Here is a 19,881-nt window from a genome sequence, read left to right as displayed (position 1 = left end):
AAAAAGAAATAAAAGGAATACAAATTGGAAAAGAAGAAGTCAAACTGTCACTGTTCGCAGATGACATGATACTATACATAGAGAATCCTAAAGATGCCACCAGAAAACTACTAGAGCTAATCGGTGAATTTGGTAAGGTTGCAGGATACAAAATGAATGCACAGAAATCTCTGGCATTCCTATATACTAACAATGAAAAATCAGAAAGAGGAATTAAGGAAACACTCCCATTTACCATTGCAACAAAAAGAATAAAATACCTAGGAATAAACCTACTTAAGGAGGTGAAAGACTTGTACTCAGAAAACTATAAAACACTGATGAAAGGAATCAAAGATGGCATAAGCAGATGGAGAAATATATCATGTTCTTGGATTGGAAGAATCAATATTGTGAAAATGACCCAAAGCAATCTACAGATTCAGTGCAATCCCTATCAAACTACCAATGGCATTCGCAGAATTAGAACAAAGAATTTTACAATTTGTATGGAAACACAAAAGAACCCGAATAGCAAAACGTTATCCATTTTAATTATCAGTGGGTACATGTCTATCCCATACTCCCTAACTATCCCTTTCCCCCATCCGTCCCCCCTGGTAACCATAAGTTCCTTCTCTAAGTCTATGGAAACTTGGCTACCTTTTGTTAGCCCTGTGACCCTGGGCAACTCACCTCACCTACCTTGTAGATTGAACTTCATGTTCCTTTATCTGTAAAATGGAGATAAAGTAACAGAGTCTGTGTAATAATATGTCTAACCCTGTACATGACTAGGAGTAGATCTTTTTCAAATGGTAATAACCCATAAGTAGAGCACAATTGATCCTGTGATATTTCCCTTATAACATTTGAAGAAAAGCTCAGTTTTTCAAAGCCTATTTTATCTATCTGTTTATTTTATTTTATTTTGTTTTCATTGAAATATAGTTGACATACAATATTTGTAAGCTCAGATTTTCAGAGCAGATTTTATTTGTTTATTCTCTTTTCATTGAAATATAGTTGACATACAATATTCTGTTAGTTTCAGGTGAACTACAGTGATTCAACATTTACGTACATTATGAAATGATCACCAAATTATGTCTAGTTACCATCTGTCCTTATACAAAGTTATTACAATATTATTGACCATATTCCTTGCACTCTACATTACATCCCCATGACTTATTTATTTTCTAACTGGAAGTTTGTATCTCTTAATCCCTTTCACCTTTTTGGACCCCTACCCCAGCCTTCTCCCCTCTGGCAACCACCTGTTTGTTCTCTGTATCTCTGAGTCTGTGTCTGTTTTGTTTCGCTAGTTCGTTTGTTTTTCAGATTACACATATGAATGAGATGATGCGGTATTTGTCTTTCTCTGTGTGACTTATTTCACTTAGCATGATACCCTCTGGGTTCATCCATGTTGTTTTAAATGGTGAGATTTCATTCTTCATGCGGCTGAATAGTAACCCATTGTATATATATATATATATACCACATCTTCTTTATCCATTTGTCTATTGTTGGACACTTAGGTTGCTTATGTATCTTGGCTATTGTAAGTAATGCTGCTATAACTGCTGTGAACATTGGGGTGCATGTATCTTTTTAAATTAGTGTTTTCTTTTTCTTCAGGTAAATACCCAGGAGTGGAATTTCTGGCTCACATGGTAGTTCTGTTTTTAATTTTTTGAGGAACACCCTGTTTTCCATAGTGGCTGTACCAGTTTACAGTCCCATCAGTAATGCATGAGGGTTCCCTTTTCTATAGATCCTTGCCAGCACTTGCTATTTCTTGACTTTATTTATTTATTTTTGGCTGTGTTGGGTCTTCGTTGCTGCACATGGGCTTTCTCTAGTTGTGGCGAGTGGGGGCTACTCTTTGTTGCGGTGCGTGGGCTTCTCATTGTGGTGGCTTCTCTTGTTGCAGAGCACGGGCTCTAGGCGCATGGGCTTCAGTATTTGTGGCACGTGGGCTCAGTAGTTGTGGCTCGCAGGCTCAGTAGTTGTGGCACACGGGTTTAGTTGCTCCACGGCAAGTGGGATCTTCCCGGACCAGGACTCGAACCCGTGTCCCCTGCATTGTCGGGCAGATTCTTAACCACTGTGCCACCAGGGAAGTCCTATTTGTTGAGTTTTGATGATAACCATTCTGACAGGTGTGAGGTTATAGCTCATTCTGGTTTTGATTTGCAGGAAATGCTCTACTTTTTATTATATATGGCAGATACAGTTTAGCATTCTGCTCTGTGCATTTATCAGTTTATGAAAGTGGTTTTAATGACAAGTAATTTAACTTATTCTTAACATTTTTCATATGTTATTTTTGAAGTTAAAGTTCTGTTGTGAGCTGGTTAGCTTTGGTTATAATATACTAGATAACTGTGAGTCATTTATAAATTTTGCAATTTTATGTTTTAGCGTAGGTTGTAAGTGTGATTTTTAAAAACTTTTTATTTTGAAATAACTTTAAGCTTATAGAAAAGTTGCAAAAATAATACAAAGACTTCTCAAATACTTTTTACCCAGCTTCTTAATATTAACATCTTGCATAACAGTGGTACAATGATTAAAACCAAGAAATTAACATTGTGATTGAAAAATTACAATTGTGAAGTAGTTTTATGAAAGTTTAGAATACTTACATAATTTTATACCATATTTTCTCTCAAGTCCAGTGACAAAAAAAGAAGTTGGCTATTATGTAGATGACAAAGTAAATTGTTAATATAGCCAACAGAACTGAAAAGTTTCATCTGTGAGAACTTTTTAAATTACTAAAGTATTGCATTATGTTGTAGATCATTTCGAACATACTGATGAGGAAAAAGAAAATAAACATCACCCATACATACCTCCAGAATTAACCACTGTTAATACTTTTGATATATATATATATATATATATATATTTTTTTTTTTTGGCGGTATGCGGGTCTCTCACTGTTGTGGCCTCTCCCGTTGCGGAGCACGGGCTCTGGACGCGCAGGCTCAGCGGCCATGGCTCACGGGCCCAGCCGCTCTGCGGCATGTGGGATCTTCCCAGACCGGGGCACGAACCCGTGTCCCCTGCATCGGCAGGCGGACTCTCAACCACTGCGCCACCAGGGAAGCCCTCTATTTTTAAATATATCTTTTTTTGATACATATTAACAAAAATATAATTTATGTCTTTTGCATATTTTTGTTTTGTGTAGACTTCCATTTTTTATTAGAAAATGAAGTTATGTTGTATACTTTATAATGTGCTTTTTGCTTTTAATAATATTGTAGGTCTCTTTCTTTGTCATTAAATAGACTTGTAATTCTGGCAATGTTGTAAAATTTTTCATTTTGTGGAGATACTGTGATTTATTTAAATATTCCTATATTGCTGGGCATATGGATTATTTCCAGTACATAAAGTTGTGATTATAAACAATACTTCCATGAACACCCTTGTAGCTGAGTTATTCTTGTGTTACCAAGTTTTTTATAGGATAAGTCCCTAGACGTGGAATTACTGGGTTATAAGTCATGAACATTTCCCTCCATATCTGTGTGTTCCGAATTGGTGGATATGGAGGCCCGGCTGTAGGGACTTGAGCATCTGCGGATTTTGGTATCCATGGTGGGGTCCTGGAAACAATCCCCACTGATGTTGAGGAACAACCATAGTAAGAAATTGTTCCTAGATTTATATTCTATCCAACCAGCAGCAGCAGTTCCTAAGTGGGCCCTATTCCCCAGCATTATTAATAGTGGTTGCAATTTTTAATTTATTTACCATATGATAGGCAAAAACTACTATTTATAGGCTATTCCTGTCATCCTGAGACTTAATTGGTAAAACTCCAAGTTTAAAAGCATAGCTTTCATCAAGAGTTAATTGGATGAGTGTTGAGGTCATGTCTTGCCTAAGGTCACACGGACGGTTGATGGAAGAACTGAAGTAAGAGCAGCGGTGGCCTCGGGAATGTCTGTCCTGTCCAGTGGATTTTTATTGTTAGACTGGATTTCCATTAAAATTAACTTTTTAAACATCAGCCCTCAGATTTCAGTTTGATTTTCATTTTTCAAAAAATAGTAGGTTTTTATTAAATAAATATAAAATAACTTATTCGGGGAATATGGAAAATGTGTCAATTTTCATAAGTAGTCTTATTCACAGAAGTGAATAATATGAGGTGATGACGTAACTACAGGCTGATCAAAAGTGATGGACGTGAGGAAGCACAGTAGAATTACATTCTGTTTTAATCTGATCTAATATTCTGGCCCAAAGAACAGCATCAAACCATTACATTTTGTTTTTTTATCTTAGAGAATGAAACGTTTACTCTAGTATGGACGCTTCACTTTCATATCTAAGATTCACATTTTTTTTCTAGCTCTTTAATTGTTACTAAAGGTAATTAAAAATAAGAATGTAATTTGTAAATGTAATATATAGTGCTTGAATTATGTCACTTAAGAACATTAGTTTTTGATAAATTTCATAGTTTACAAATGGTTAGTGCTTTCTGAGTAAAAAGTATTTTTCTTCTTTTTCTAGAGAGTTCTGGAGTCTGAAGAGCAAGTACTTGTTATGTATCATAGGTACTGGGAGGAATACAGCAAGGGTGCAGACTATATGGACTGCTTGTATAGGTAAGTACACTTTTAGACTCTTGACAGTCTAAACAGTATTGCCTGCATTTGGTAATTGCAGGAGTTTTTTGTTTGTTTTTACTACCTACTACCCATGAAAATGAGCAGAACTAAAGCATTACCTGATGTATGGACTTTTCTCTGCTATGGGGAAAGGTCTGTAGTGTGGGTCATGTGGGTATTTGGGAGCCAGGCAGTGTATGGAAACTTATTCTGTGAAAACTAAAACTGTATTTGATGGCATAGCTCTGTTTCTTCAGTTGTCTGGGACTGTGTAACACACATTAAATCTTGACAAATCTGAAGTGAAACTTCAGCTTGGATGAAACTTTTAGTGAATCTAAGCTCGTGCCCCCCTCCAGCATGCTCTTGTTTGACTCTAGGATTCAGCATTTTATGTTTCATGGAAGTACCTGGCAATTTTCTCTTGATGTTCTCCCGCCCTTTCCTCTAGACGTACTGAATTACCGGCAGTGTTGTGATGCCTTGTGGTCTCATATCATCCCGCCTTTCCTTGTGCTATTCTGTCTGTCTGGCTTGCTTTTCTTCCTTTCCCTGAATGACTAGTTCCCATTCCCCGCTCTGAACTCCCCTCTCCTTGCCTCGGTCTCCTGCTTAGATCTTTGGTGTTAACTGCCACTCATGCATGTTCCTGTGGCACCCTGTGCTGGTCCTCTCTAACTCATTCACATAGACTGTGGAAATAAGTACAGTACCTAGGTACACAGGCAGAGACCCATTTGTTGAAGGACAGTGGATAAATAGGGAATAGTGCTGTTAAGCACCTGGGCCTTGTGGCCTGCGATGGTTGCAGTGATAATTTTGCCCTGTGCATTGTGGCTTGAGCCACAGATGAACCTCTGCCTCAGTTTCTTGCTGGAGAAGAGGAGCAGAGCTAGGTCTCAAAGTGTTTCCTGCACAGGTACATGGGGCCAAGGCATGGTCGCCTTGGTGTGTCTGTCCTTCTTTGCTTTACCGGTTCGTATTCCCTTTGGTTTTTATAACAACACTGGACTTTACTAGATGTAAGCTGCCTATGTTAGAAACTGGAACTCACTTCTAAATGGCCAGTAGCTCTATTTCCTCTTAGAAGAGCAAAATATAATAAAACCAGAAACCAGCAATTGCTAGCACGGGCAAGGTTTGCTGGGGCTTTGGCTTTTACTGAACATGTTTGCCATCCATTAAACATCCTGACATTTGATTTCCCTCCTCCATCCACCGAAGTGGCCTAGTCATAAATAGAACTTTAAGGATTCCTTAGCTAAACCGTGGGGGAGAGCGGGGGGAGTTTTAAGGATCAGAGTGAGAGCACACGCGTGTCTTTGTCACTGCTGAGAAGCTGGGGCCACTGGTATATGGATGACAAAACAGAGTGCTTTGATTGTGTGCCGTGCAGTGGATCCCTCATTAACTGAGATACTTCAGTGAAGATTCAAGTTGTTTTTCTGTTCTTTCTTAGTTTTCTGGGGCACCGTTCTCTTGGTTCTCCTGCACCTCTCTTTACCAAAATCAATTTGGTATTATTGAAAGTAGTACTATTAAATTGGTACTGTTGATGAGCTTTTATTAAATTTTGCAATATATGTGATTGATATATACACATATGTGTGCGTATATATAAAGCCATATGAGGTAGTTGGTTTTTTACAGTGGAGGAAAACTAAGGGTCAGAGAGGTCAAGATCCCTGAGCTGGAAAAATTACAAGGGCAGAATTTAAACCCAGATCAGTCTGAATAAATCCATTTAACTTCTTCATTCTACCTATAGCCTCATTCTAGAGAGTCATTGTAGTCACTCACGTAGGTTCTATGCTCATCCTTTAGCTACACTCTGCATTCTTTCTAGGATGATCTCTATTACTCCTGGTTTTAGCTACAACCTATATATTGATAACCACCAAAATAAATGTTTATTGAAGGTGGTCTAAGTTTCAGAGGAATATTCTTACCTAGCTGCCTGTACCTCCAGGATGTTTCGTGGGTACATCGTACTACTGCAGATGTTCACAACTGAGCTTGTTATCTTTTACACACACGCTGTCCCAATAATACTCATTTTGGTTAATGGTAGTCCTGGACATCCAGATGTATATGCCGGAAGTCTCAGTTATCCTTCACCTAGGGTTATCCTCTCTACCTGACCCCTCTTGGTCAAATCCTCCAAATGTCTCTTAAATTTATTATTTCCTTTGCAGTGCTATTATAGTATTGTAGTTCAAGCTTTTTATTGTTTCTGACCTGGACTATTATTGATAACATCCCTGTAACCAGTCTCCCAGCCTTTGATTTCTAATTTATTCTATTTAGTAAACTTCTCAAGTGCAAATTTGATCACCGTCCAAAATCACTTAGTAACTTTCCACTGTCTGTAGTAAAGACTTAGAACCTATGGCTCATGGGATTCACTTATAGAGTGTTTTGTTTGACCTCTGTGGGGTTGGCTTCATGTGACTGATTTATTTAATTATATTGGTAGACTGGGTGGTGAGATCCTTCTTATAGAGGGCACATTTGATTAGATAAAAACTGTAATTAGTATAAAAACTAGATAATTAGATAAAAACTGCTTGATAGTCTTTACTTGTTGGGTAGTAGGTTATCCAGGCTATCTCTTGTTATTAATCTTAGTCTATAAGGAAATCTGTGTGAAGAAATGTAAAGGAAAAAAATCAGTTTTATTTCAAAGCATTTTTCAGTATTATTGTTTTGAAGTAATTTCTAGCCTTTTCTTTACTCTGATTGATTTATAAGATGGATATGCATTAGCATAGGTGACTTAAGGATTCCAATTTTAAAGAAAAATAATGATGCTCCTACGCCACCTTTCCTGCTGCTACATATCTGTTTAGGCCCTGCGGGCCCTTGAAGTGGGGTACTTAAAGTATTACCTTGAGAACTAACGACTCTTGAAATCCAGTAGTATTAGCATGGGAACAGTTCTTATAATGGATTTTTTTAAAGATAGCTTGAAATGCCTGGTTTCTTAGAGGGTTCACAGTTACCTTAGGCTATTAGTTCTTGTTAGTTAATACTGTTGTGTTACTGCTGATACTCCAGAAAAGCAAAGGATGCTTATCAATCACTTTGTTGCCACAATAAATTATAAAAACATGTACTACTGCATGAGTTAGACCTGAGCAGAACAGTCAGGTATTGACTGTGTGGTAGAGTATCGACTATTTAAAGAAATTATTGAAAGCTATTTTACTTTACGATTTCCTAGAATATATATCTTTATTTAAAAACAAATGTGTGGTTAATAAATCTGATTGTAAAATACTACAGTGACTTAGAAATTAAGAATGGCGTCTGAATCAAAGTGAAAAATTATGCTACTTACATTTTAAATCATATCTATAAATTATTTTAAAAGCTTCTCTATCAAGCTTAAACTGTCAAGAGTAGAAATCTGTAATGAGAAGAATATAGATAATGAAAGTTAGTTTAAAATTTATTCCATGCGGGAAAGAGAATAGTGACTTGTCCTATCAGATGTAAAACGTATGAAGCTCCACTAAAACAGTGTATTGGCTGTGGAACATACACACAGATCTCTAGTGAATCCAGACTTCTGCAGATCTAGCAACTACTCTTCGGAGTCAGCAAACTCCTACGCTGAGAAGTTTACACTTACTGTATAGGAATAAGGGGGCTGCTGTAGGCTTCTGAATAGGGAGTTGATATCCTGAAAGCAGAATTTTTAGGTAAATTGGATATGCCAGAAATGGGAAATAGAGATCAGTCATGAGAGTGTTGCACATGATCCAAGCAGAGTCAACGAATGGCCTTGAAAGTGAAAAGGAAAATAATGGGAGGAGGTGAGGAAGAGTGTGAGAGGACAGGAGGACCAGCTGATTAAAGGAGGTAAACGGAAGGATGAGATAAGTGATGCTAATGTTTTAGGTAGGATTACTGGGATGGCCATGGTACAGTGACCAGAAAAGGAATGGTTTGGAGCAAAGGGTCTTATAGAAAGGCACATGTAATGGTGCAGATATGACTAAGTTCCCCCTACTCAGCACTTTTCACTGTTGAAATGTTACATTTGTTTATGTTTTTATGTCCTACCAGATGGGTAAGCTCTCTGGGCAGAGACTACATTTTTGTTTTTCGTTTTTCTATCCTCAGTGCCTTGTTGTACCTGGCATGCAGTACGCACTTGGTCATTACTTGCTGAATGAGAGTGGGAGACCTCGTGAGTTTTCTGGCCCAGCTCTGCCACTTAGTAGCTGATGGACCTTTGCCGAGTTCTTTAAGCTGTCTAAGCTGCAATTTTCTTACATGTAAAATGAGGATTCTAATGGTACCACATATATCTACCTCCTAGTATTCAGCCAGCTGCAATGCTTACACCTGTCTCTGACACACGATAGGCGCTCCATAAGTGTCAGTGATTACTTTTATTTCCTGACATTCATGCTTTTATGATCTGGCTCCAGGCTGCTTTTCCAAGTTTGTGTTCTAATGTTAGCTTTTGCCATCCGTGCTGCTGGAACGTTACCCGTTTATTCATTTCGTAATTCAGAGAAGTATTTTTCGAGGACTGCCTATCTGCCTGCCACTGTTATGGACACTGTCTGCCAGACCTCACATTCTAGAGAGGAGATGGATGTACAAAACCAGTAGACAAAGAAAAGAACAGGATTATTTCACATAGTAGCAAGTGCTGTGAAGAAAACAGTTATGTATTAGATAGTTACTTCATTGGGGGTGGGAAGTGAAGGTTAGTTTGGTTTGGGGTCAGGTCAGGCCTGAGAGAGGTGTGTTTGAGCCGAGACCAGAGTGACAGAGGCCAGAGGTGAAACGCCCTACCCCAGGGAATCTGTTTCAGGTGAAGCAGCCATTTCTCTCCAGCTCTTGCTTCCGTCTCTCAGTCCTGTTCCCCTTTTCTCAGCTGGAAGGCGTGGTGGAAGCACAGCAGGAAATTATTAGGGTTACAGTGAGAATGGAAGGGAAAGCTAAATGATATTTTGAAGGAAATGACATTGTAACCAGTGGACAGAAGAGACTAAAATGTCACATGGAGCACCAAGGTTGTAAGCCCTGGAGTCCAGAGCTGGAAGTGAGTGAATGTGGGAGGGAACTTGTGTAAGTGGTGGTGGCCGTAGCGCTTTATTATTTTTCATCGTCTGCTAGGATTGTCAGTGGAGTTATGCAGTTGAAATTTTTGTTTTCTTTGCTTGCAGTTTCAGTTGTATGAACATTCAGCAGACCTTTCATTTTGATTCAGTGAACGTGGGAAAGTGTGTGTTTTAATACGGAGATTTTGTGGTTGTTGCCTAAATACTTGTATTGTCAATAGCTATTTTCACCTTGGCAGAAGCCGTCAAACGAATAGTTTTAGGTGTTGAGCATTAAAGGCCTTGTGGTGAAATCTGGGATGGTGAAAAGTGGTGCTTGAATATTACACGCCTTTGTACACATTTTATCTAATCTTAGCACTCTTTTTCATCTTAGTAGTTCTTAGAGTTCATCACAGTTATTAGTCTTTCTTTATAAAGCTGTTTACCCCTGGTAGACAAAGTGATCTTGAATCTGTCAGTTTTGCCCATACTTCTTACTGTCTGTAACAATCTATTGCATTTTCTCACCTACTGATGGTGATTTTTTTGTTTGTTTGTTTGTTTAAAAATGAAAAGTTATGTATTTAATGGTGATAAAATATAGAGAACTTTCTTGACTTTGATCTTTTAACCATTTTCTGTTTAATTCTTTGCAAAGTGAACTTGTCTTATTTAACAAGAAGAATCCGGGAATGAGCAAATTAGACTGTAGAGGGTTGACCCTTGGATAGGAGCTGTTGGGCTATAAGAGTATTGGAAAGTTTTAGAACAAAACCCCTGAGTTTTTTTTTTTTTTGCGATATGTGGGCCTCTCACTGTCGTGGCCTCTCCCGTTGCCGGATGCGCAAGCTCAGCGCCCATGGCTCACGGGCCCAGCCGCTCCGCGGCATGTGGGATCCTCCCGGACCGGGGCACGAACCCGTATCCCCTGCATCGGCAGGTGGACTCTCAACCACTGCGCCACCAGGGAGGCCCCCCCTGAGTTTTTTTAAGTGAGACTGTGGTAGTAGGGTTTTTTTTTTTGCTACTCTAGAGGTCTTACTCTTTGTCTCTTAGGGCCTAGCAAAGGGAGTTGGGCTGGTAATTTTTATCTTTTTTAAAAATTATATTTCTAATTTATATATAATTAGTTTCTTTTGGATGTATTACTGAACTATTCTACAGTTGATTATAACCCTAAAATTATTGCTCTAAAGTTGCATGTTACTTGTTTTCCTACTGATTTTGATATAGTGTCTATTGATATTACATTTGTTTTTCAGGTATCTCAACACCCAGTTTATTAAAAAGAATAAATTGACAGAAGCTGACCTTCAGTATGGTTATGGTGGTGTAGATATGAATGAACCACTTATGGAAATAGGAGAGGTAAGACATTCTTTAAATGACTGGCAAACATAAGAGTGTTTTTATATACTGAGGAAATTTGATTCACTATCCTTTTCTTAAGGACACTGAGTGGACTATCTTAAAATTGTCAAGATTTAAAACATCCTAGGGAATAATTCCCTGGCGGTCCAGTGGTTAAGACTCTGTGCTTCCAGTGCAGGGGACGTGGGTTTGATCCCTTGTTGGGGAACTAAGTTCCTGAAAGATGCATGGCCAAAGGGGGGAAAAAAATCCTGAATGTTAAGTAAATGAAATATTGTTATGATTTCCTAAGAATCTTCAGATAGATGAGAAGAACAGAAAAGATGTGATGAGTATTATTTTAATAGTTAAATTAATGATGGATGAATGACAGAAGATTAATAGTTCTGCTGTATGAAGAATCTCATAAAAAGTATTTAGAAAATGTTGAGACTCTTATGGTTGAAAAGTGTAAAGGACGTGGACTTAAAAAAGAACCTAAAAGAGAGGAAATACAAATTTGTGGATGCAACAAATTTATTTTAACTTTAAAAAGTAATTAAAGAGGGCTTCCCTGGTGGCTCAGTGGTTGAGAGTCCGCCTGCCAATGCTGGGGACGTGGGTTCGTGCCCCGGTCCAGGAAGATCCCACATGCTGCGGAGCGGCTGGGCCCATGAGCCACGGCCGCTGAGCCTGCACGTCTGGAGCCTGTGCTCCACAATGGGAGAGGCCACAACAGTGAGGGGCCCGCGTACCGCAAAAAAAAAAAAAAAAGTAATTAAAGAAATTCAGAGTAAAACAATAAAGTGTGCAGTTCAACCAATTCACTCAAATTTTTGAGGTACAGTTCAGATTCAAATGTGGAAAATTATAATATATAAAACATATACTGACTATGCAAGAAATACTCTGGTGCGGTGTTTTTTTAAAAATTATTTATTTATTTATTTATTTATTTTTGGCTGTGTTGGGTCTTCGTTTCTGTGCGAGGGTTTTCTCTAGTTGTGGCAAGCGGGGGCCACTCTTCATCGCGGTGCGCGGGCCTCTCACTGTTGTGGCCTCTCTTGTTGCGGAGCACAGGCTCCAGACGCGCAGGCTCAGTAGTTGTGGCTCACAGGCCTAGTTGCTCCGAGGCATGTGGGATCTTCCTAGACCAGGGCTCAAACCCGTGTCCCCTGCATCAGCAGGCAGATTCTCAAGCACTGCACCACCCGAGAAGCCCTAGTGCAGTGTTTTTTTATTCATGTCGTACATATTTATCGAGTAGCCAGACATTGGGGATACAGTGGTGAACAGACAGAAGGTCCGCTGTCCTCATGGGGAACTAGATGCCAACAAAGTAAAGAAATTATTGTTAAATTTTGATGGGTGTCAGTGAAGGAAATAAACAACTAAGATGCAGCATTAGTAGAAATTTAAATTAGAATAACCCTTTTAGAAAGAAATTTGTCAGTGTCTTTCAGTAGACTTTAAAATGTTCAATACCTGTTGACCAGGTAATCCCACGTCTGGTAATTTGTACTGCAAAACTAATACGGAAAAAACGGTTTAAATGTATAAAAGTATTCCTTGCAGTCATTAATAAGGGTGACTAATGGGCTAACAGTCTAAATTTCCAATATCCAATAAAAATCACACATAGAAGACTATATACAATATGATTTTGTTATGAAAGTAGGCAAAGGGATAAATTAGTAGAAAACAGTTCATAGAAACATTAACAAAGGGGAAAATGGGTTTTGAAAACATTTGGACACAACATTATATGTTTAATAGGAATAAAGCTGTAGAGGGGAAAGGATGTAGAGAAACAGATCAGTGGGAAATACCAGAATCTTAATAGCAATTGCTTTAGTTTGTAGGATTATAAGTGAATGTTTTATTTTATAATCGTTCCTTATCACTAACGCCGTCATGCCCACTCCTCTTCCCAGAGGAAATCACTATAAACAATTAGATTTATATCTTTTCTGAATTTTACCTGCGCATTTACATATAAATATATATATATATACACACATAATAGTTTTGACATCAGAGCATACATAAAATTTTGCAACTTGTATTTCTTGCCTTTTGTTTAAAAAGTAGGGATATCAAATAATTATTTATTAAACTATTCCCCTTAGTTTTCATTTTTTTGTTGTCACAAACAATACTGTGTGGACATCATTGTTCATTTGTTCACTTATTAAATATTTTTTGAATCCCTCTGTGCTAGACACTGTACTATATGCTGGGAATATGGTAATGAGTAAAGTAAACAGAAATCTTACAATCATGGAGTTACATTTGTGTATATATCTGCTTGTACATGAGCAGAAATTTTCATGGAGTGAGTACCGGGAAGTGGATTTTCTGGGTCAAAGCACAGCCTGAACTTTGATAGCCCTGCCACCTTGCCTTTCAAAGGCTTTACCAGTTTGTCCTCCTACTACAGCTATAAAATCCCATTTTCTTATGTATTATCTTCTTTGTGCTAATTAAAAAGAAAAAGAAGGCAAAACCTGAAGAATGTTCCTTGTAGGAAAACAGATGCTTTTACTTATTTTTATAAAATTACCAGTGGATCAGAAAAAAGTTATCCCAGGGAAACAGTAGAGAGGCTAAAAACAGAATCATACCTGTGTGGATGCAGCTACGTTGGAAACAGGAGAAATCAATTTTTTTTTTTAGGAGCAATCAGTTTTTGATACTGGAATAACTTGTACTCTGTATGAGAAAAATTTATTGGAGTTTAAAGGCTTTCATGTGAAGGCAAAACTTGAAAACTTTGGAAGGCAGCATAGGAGCACACATATCTCCTCAAGGTTGACCTTAGGGAGCGAAAGAGTTCTTAAAAGACACAAGAATGCAGACAATAATGGAAAAGATTGATAAATTTGAGCACATTAAAATATAATATATTTCTACTTAAAAAATGCTGTAAAGAAATTCAAAAGTCAAGTCACAAACTATGACAAAGTGCGATATGTAAAACTGTCAAGATATATATATATCTTCTCATGATATATAAAGAACTACGAGGTCGCATTGAGAACAAGACAAACATTAATGGAATAATGGGCAAAAGAGATGAATGGACAGTTTACAGAGAAAAAAGAAAACTGAAATGCACAAAAATCATAAAAAGATGCCCAGCCTTATTCAGGAAATTGCCAGTTAAACCCTGAAGGAGGTCCATTTTATGTCCATCACATTGGCAAAATCTGACCGGAGCCTGGCAGTAGCAGTTGTTGTCAGGATGTTGGCTTCAAGTATAAAGTGGAAAACCACTTGGCTTTGTTTAGTAAAGCTGCACGCATGCCTGCTCCTGTCGGCCAGCGTCTCCACTCGTAGGTGTGTATCAGGGAACCGCTTGCTTATGACCACCAGAAGGTGAATACAGGAACAGCCGCAGTGTTCTCAGTGGCAAAAGCTGGGATCACAGTGTCATCAGCAGTAGAAAGTAAAAGTTGATCATAGTGTCTTCATACAAGAGGATACTATATAGCAATGCCAATGATTGAACTATAAACAAGTTACAGTTAAAAATTATACATAAGAAATAAGATTAAAAAATAACAAAAAATAAATAAAATTTAAAAATAACAACAAACAAAACAAACCAAAACAAAAATCATACATGGAAGAGCATACAATGTGATTTTGTTATCAAGGTCAGAAACAGTCAACTTCAGGACTTCCCTGGCGGTCCAGTGGTTAGGACTCTGCGCTTCCATTGCAGGGGACCCGGGTTTGATACTTAGGGAACTAAGATCCCACATGCCACGTGGTGCGGCCAAAAAAAAAAAAAAAGAAATAGTCAACTTCAAAAATATCATGTGGGGATAGTCACACACTTGGTAGAGCTGTAAGGAAGGGAATGATTTAACACAAAACGCAGGATAGTGATAACCTCTGAGGGGAAAGAAAAGAGGACATTTGAGGCAACAGTAATGGTGAAGTCGTATTTCTTAAATTGGGTGTTGAATACAGGTATGTTTATGTATTATTCTTTAAATTGACTTATTCTTTTATGTTTGTATGAGAGGTGTTATAATTTAGAAAACCAGCCAACAGCCGAATCACATTATTTTATTTAACATAACTCCTTTGTTTCCATTATAGTTTTGGTGTCTATAGCCCTTCCCTAATATTGGGCATTTAACAATCAATAAATTAAGGTTTTATAAAAATCAGTTATTTCTGTAAGATTTTCAATTAATGATAAAAGCTTAATTCTGTTGTTTGTACAAGTCTGATATGATAGTGTCATTTTAAATTAGGAATTTATTTTCCTTATATTCAATTTTTATTTGAATTTTGAAGTATAGTTATAAATACTTCATTTGATGGGTGTTTCTACTTTTAAAAGAAGTCTTGAACAGATGTTTAAATCAAATACTAAGTAATTCAGCCTTGATGATTTTCATTTTTCCTGGCAGCTAGCATTGGATATGTGGAGGAAATTGATGGTTGAACCACTTCAGACCATCCTCATCCGAATGCTGCTCCGAGAAATCAAAAAGTGAGTACTGACATTGATCTTCCTGAGTCAGTTCTAATTTGCTGTTTGAAATGGTCTAAAATAGTGAACGGTTGCATGGCTGTCAACTGCACATAGGCCTCCTTTTACTGTAACAAGCCTCATTTTCCATTCTAATGCCAATATTTTAAAATAGTTTTATAATCTTTTGGTTTTGGGGGGCAGATTTCACTATGACCTAATATGCTTAGTAAATAAATAAGTCCCTGAAGGAAATGACTTGTTTTGTAATCCTGAAACATCTTGGATCTTGTAGGCAGTGCTGAGTTGTTTGAACATATTCTCAGCTGAAACCCTGATGACAATAACCTACTCAGGAAAACAGATTCTTCCAGTTGTTGGTCACCTTAATAATCAGTTAACTTGTGAGGTAAATTTATGAGAAAAGGGCTTCCCACTGTCCTCATGGCCCAGAGTGGTTGACTCTTTACCTAACTGCTGTGTGAATAAGGTTTGGCACCAAGTAAGTTATCCTGTGGAGTCCAGAGTAGAACATTCTTGGTCACCTCTGGCCTAGAAGATTCTTACTAGACCTCAGCTCTGGGGAATCAGAAACTGAAATCGCTCACACAGATCAATTTTAGGTGACTGGAACTACTGTGAAAGGAATTCTGTAGACCAGTGAATTGCTGTGTGATAATGGCCACTCCCTCTGAAACTGCTTTCATTAAGAAGACCCAAATATGGAGCTTTTTATGTGAGGAAAAAAGCAGAGCGTTGTTCTTACTATGGGGCTCCTAATAAGAAAGAAGAGGTTAAGAAAAAAAGCCACAAAAGGAGAGACTATTTTAATATTTAATGTTAACACCAAATAGAAAATATGTGGTAGGAGTTAGTAACTTGGTTTTTAAAAATTGTCACTCACGCTTTTCATGATTCTACTGTTTCCAAAGGTGATGAGAGAGAGGAAAGGCAGTAGTGAAGCAGTAGGGTGGAACAGTGTTCTTCCTTCCTCTTTCTCCACTGAACTATGACTGACTAAAAGAACACGTCCAACGAGAGTTACAGGCTCTAGTATAATTTCCTTTGCTAAGAAATATTAGCTTTCTTCTTGACTTGGAATTCAGCTATTTTACATTAAAAGTATAATGAAAATATTGTTATAATTTTCTAAATGCACTTTTAATGAAATGTCTCTTTTAATATAATTTTGATCCAACCTAGTAAATTTTCCTTCAGTGTGATTGTTAGCTTGTTAAAAATGAATTTTATGAAAAATTAAAGAAAATATAACTGAGAAAAATAATACAACAGTAGGATACTAATTCTGGAAAAGACATAGGGACTATATGTTTAGAGACATTAGGGCAACTTGTTTTGGTTTTGTTGTTAAAATCAGTTTCCATTAAAGTATTATTCAACATGCTTTACTAATATCTCATTTATTTTTTATGTCTACTCTATTAGGTAGGTATTATCTTACATTTTACAGCTAAGGGTGCTAAGGCTTAATAATAATAATAAAATATGGAAACTGTGTACCAAGCAGTGATCTAAAAACTTTACGTGTGAATCCCATTTAATCTTCACCCTAGGTGATTGGTACAATTTACCATTTTACAGTTGTGTTGCTCTATTCAGCTCCCATCTTCTTAATTCCAGAGATTCAAATCTGGAATTTTTAACTCTAAATCCATTATGCCTGTCATTTCAATCCACAGAATGTTTCTTCCACTCCTAGCTCCAGTACTTTAGCTAAATAATGAATATATTTTGGTTTTATAATGCTTTGAGTATTCTAGTGTTTTCACACGTATTTTCTTTATTTGATCTCAAGGAGGCCAGGCAGGTTTTATTTATAAGTAAGTAAATTGAACTTCAATAAGGAAAAATGACTTACTGAACTTGATGTAGGTAGGAAAGACACTCCATGTCTTCAAGCTTCCAATTTGGGTCTTTCTGCTACATTGCTTTAACATCTATTTACCCTTCGTCATGTGAGATATCATGGACAGATAGGGTGACAACAAAGCATGATGAGAGAGTGGTAAATTGTCCAGAGCACTGGGAAAAATAGATTGAAAAAGGTGAGATGAGGTGGAGAGGATTATACAGTGAAAAGATTTCAGAGCAAGGACAAATGACATGCCGGCAATCCCTAACAGATAGACGTGGTTTTATTCCTGCCTAGATTGGTCTCCCTTAGTGCTAACATTATTTAATGTAGTCTGAGAGGTTATTTTTTTATCATAATAGCCAAGAGTCGCTAAAAGAAAAGACATGCGTCTCTCCTAGTTCTTAAATACATTTAGTACTTGGTACACTGTTTACCCTTCTACGTCAACATTTTTTAGATACTGCTGCTTTAAAACTTCCCAGGGTTTTACGTTTGTTTAGCCCTGTGATTCTTAAGCACTTGTCCTTTAGCTAAAATGCTTGCTTCCACCACTCAGGTGCTTATCTGATACTAATGATACAGCTCTTTTCCTACAACTTGGGTTAGATAATCCCTACCTCAGTTAATTGTTCTTTATTTTACCCAAGTAATATACTTTCTCCATCTTTTCACTGTGTGCTCTTAGCTTCATCAGTAGATGAATTAATTTGGTTAGCACCTTTAGGAAAAGAGTAGTTCCTAATGTAACTTTGGTTGTGCAGAGGTATATTTTATGCTGCACCATCACCTGCATCTCTAGGAGTTTTTGTATAGAATCACACATAGAACTGTCCTTCATTTTCTTATTGTAAGAGAAATATACAGATCGTAAAAATTCCCCAACTCACAGGTAGTGTGTTGATCTTCTTGGAAGATTGCGGAAAGTTGGGGGCCATCTCAGCCTTGAAAGAGGTAAAGTTATCTGTCAAGCTAATGGAGGACTTTTTCTTGTGAAATCAAAATGTTCTGCTAAGTGAAAATTCTTACTAGGCATGAATGCTGAAATGCTCAGTAAACTGTAATACAATTTCATGACTTTTGAAAAAAGTTGTAATTGGGTGGAGTGGGGTTTCTGTAGATCAGAAAAGACGGTCTAAAAAGGTCACAGGCAGGAAAACAAGACAGCAACATAAAGTGACATAAAAGGCTAAAAAACCATGTATCCTCTGCTTTTAAGGTACAGACTAGGCCCAGGCTCTTTTTTTGATTAATTGTATTCTATAAAGGTGGCTTCTTTTGAGGTATATAAACGCTACAGGAATAATCCCAGCTTCATGCATTTTAGAAAAACTGTTTCAGTGAAGTACTGGATTTAAAAGTGGAATATGTAGGTTGCAGAATTTTTGTGTTTGCTTAAGAGAGTCAATGAAACAATTGTTAGTTTAATTTTTTTTCATGGTATCATGAAATCTGTACACATAAAAATTAATTGATAATCCAAAAGTAAAAGTGCTCCTCCTATATAAGGAAGAAAGAAACAAGTGATGTGATCATAGGTTGTGTATCTGCATGTTTTTCACAGTGTCTGCTTCACTAAGGAAAGATAAAAGTAATTCTATTTATATAATAACTTGTCTTTTATAATAAAATAGTAGGATTGCCAATTGGGACTTTCAGCATAGTAACAACCTAACATTGTTTTTAATTTTAATAAATAAAATGCTGTAACTTTGTGGATCTAAATGTTACAGTGTAAGAATATGAAATTAGAGAGAAGAAAGTAGATACATTTTTAAATGTAAGTAAAAGGATTTGCTTAGATGCTTAAAGATACTGTTGAAAACACAAGACTTTTTAATGCTAAATGGATTCAGACTTGCTTACCTTTTTTCCAGTAGCTCCGCAGTTAACTTTCTAGTGTCAAGTAGTCTTTGAACAAAAATAGAAACTTTAATTTAAAAAATTTTTTTTAAAATATATTTTATTTATTTATTTTTGGCTGCATTGGATCTTAGTTGCTGTGTATGGGCTTTCTCTCTAGTTGCGGTGAATAGGGTCTACTCTTCGTTGTGGTGGGCGGGCTTCTCATTGCAGTGGCTTCTCTTATTGCGGAGCACAGGCTCTAGGTGTGCGGGCTTCAGTAGTTGTGGTGCCTGGGCTCAGTAGTTGTGGTGCACAGGCTTAGTTGCTCCGTGGCCTGTGGGATTTTCCCGGACCAGGGCTCGAACCCATGTCCCTTGCATTGGCAGGTGGATTCTTAATCACTGTGCCACCAGAGAAACCCCAAAATAAAAACTTTAAATAAAATTCTTTCTTCCCCTTTGAATTAGGAACAATCTGTAACATAGGCTGCAATAGCTGATTTGTGTTTTCTCTGGCATGTTCATATGTTTGTTATTCTATTTCTTAACTGTTAAGAAATTATAGATTTCATTGAGGAAAAATATCTTGGATAAAAATAAAATTTAGGGCTTCCCTGGTGGCGCAGTGGTTGAGAGTCCGCCT

General features: G+C 37.3%; 1 protein-coding gene across 3 annotated transcripts in view; it reads left to right on the top strand.

Moving 5' to 3' along the window:
• The window catches only part of CUL2 (cullin 2), a 76,251-nt gene that overhangs the window by 22,056 nt on the left and 34,314 nt on the right, over positions 1-19,881 (top strand). For all 3 annotated transcript variants that reach the window (XM_007471339.1, XM_007471341.1, XM_007471340.1), the window contains 3 exons: positions 4,522-4,616; positions 10,945-11,050; positions 15,460-15,542. In XM_007471339.1, the coding sequence (XP_007471401.1) occupies positions 4,522-4,616; positions 10,945-11,050; positions 15,460-15,542 (284 nt within the window). The remainder of the gene's footprint in view (positions 1-4,521; positions 4,617-10,944; positions 11,051-15,459; positions 15,543-19,881) is intronic.

This window comes from Lipotes vexillifer, unplaced genomic scaffold (assembly GCF_000442215.2).
Source record: "Lipotes vexillifer unplaced genomic scaffold, Lipotes_vexillifer_v1.1 scaffold1049, whole genome shotgun sequence".
In the NCBI taxonomy this organism is placed as follows: domain Eukaryota; kingdom Metazoa; phylum Chordata; class Mammalia; order Artiodactyla; family Lipotidae; genus Lipotes; species Lipotes vexillifer.
This window is presented reverse-complemented; position numbering and strand designations above follow the sequence as displayed.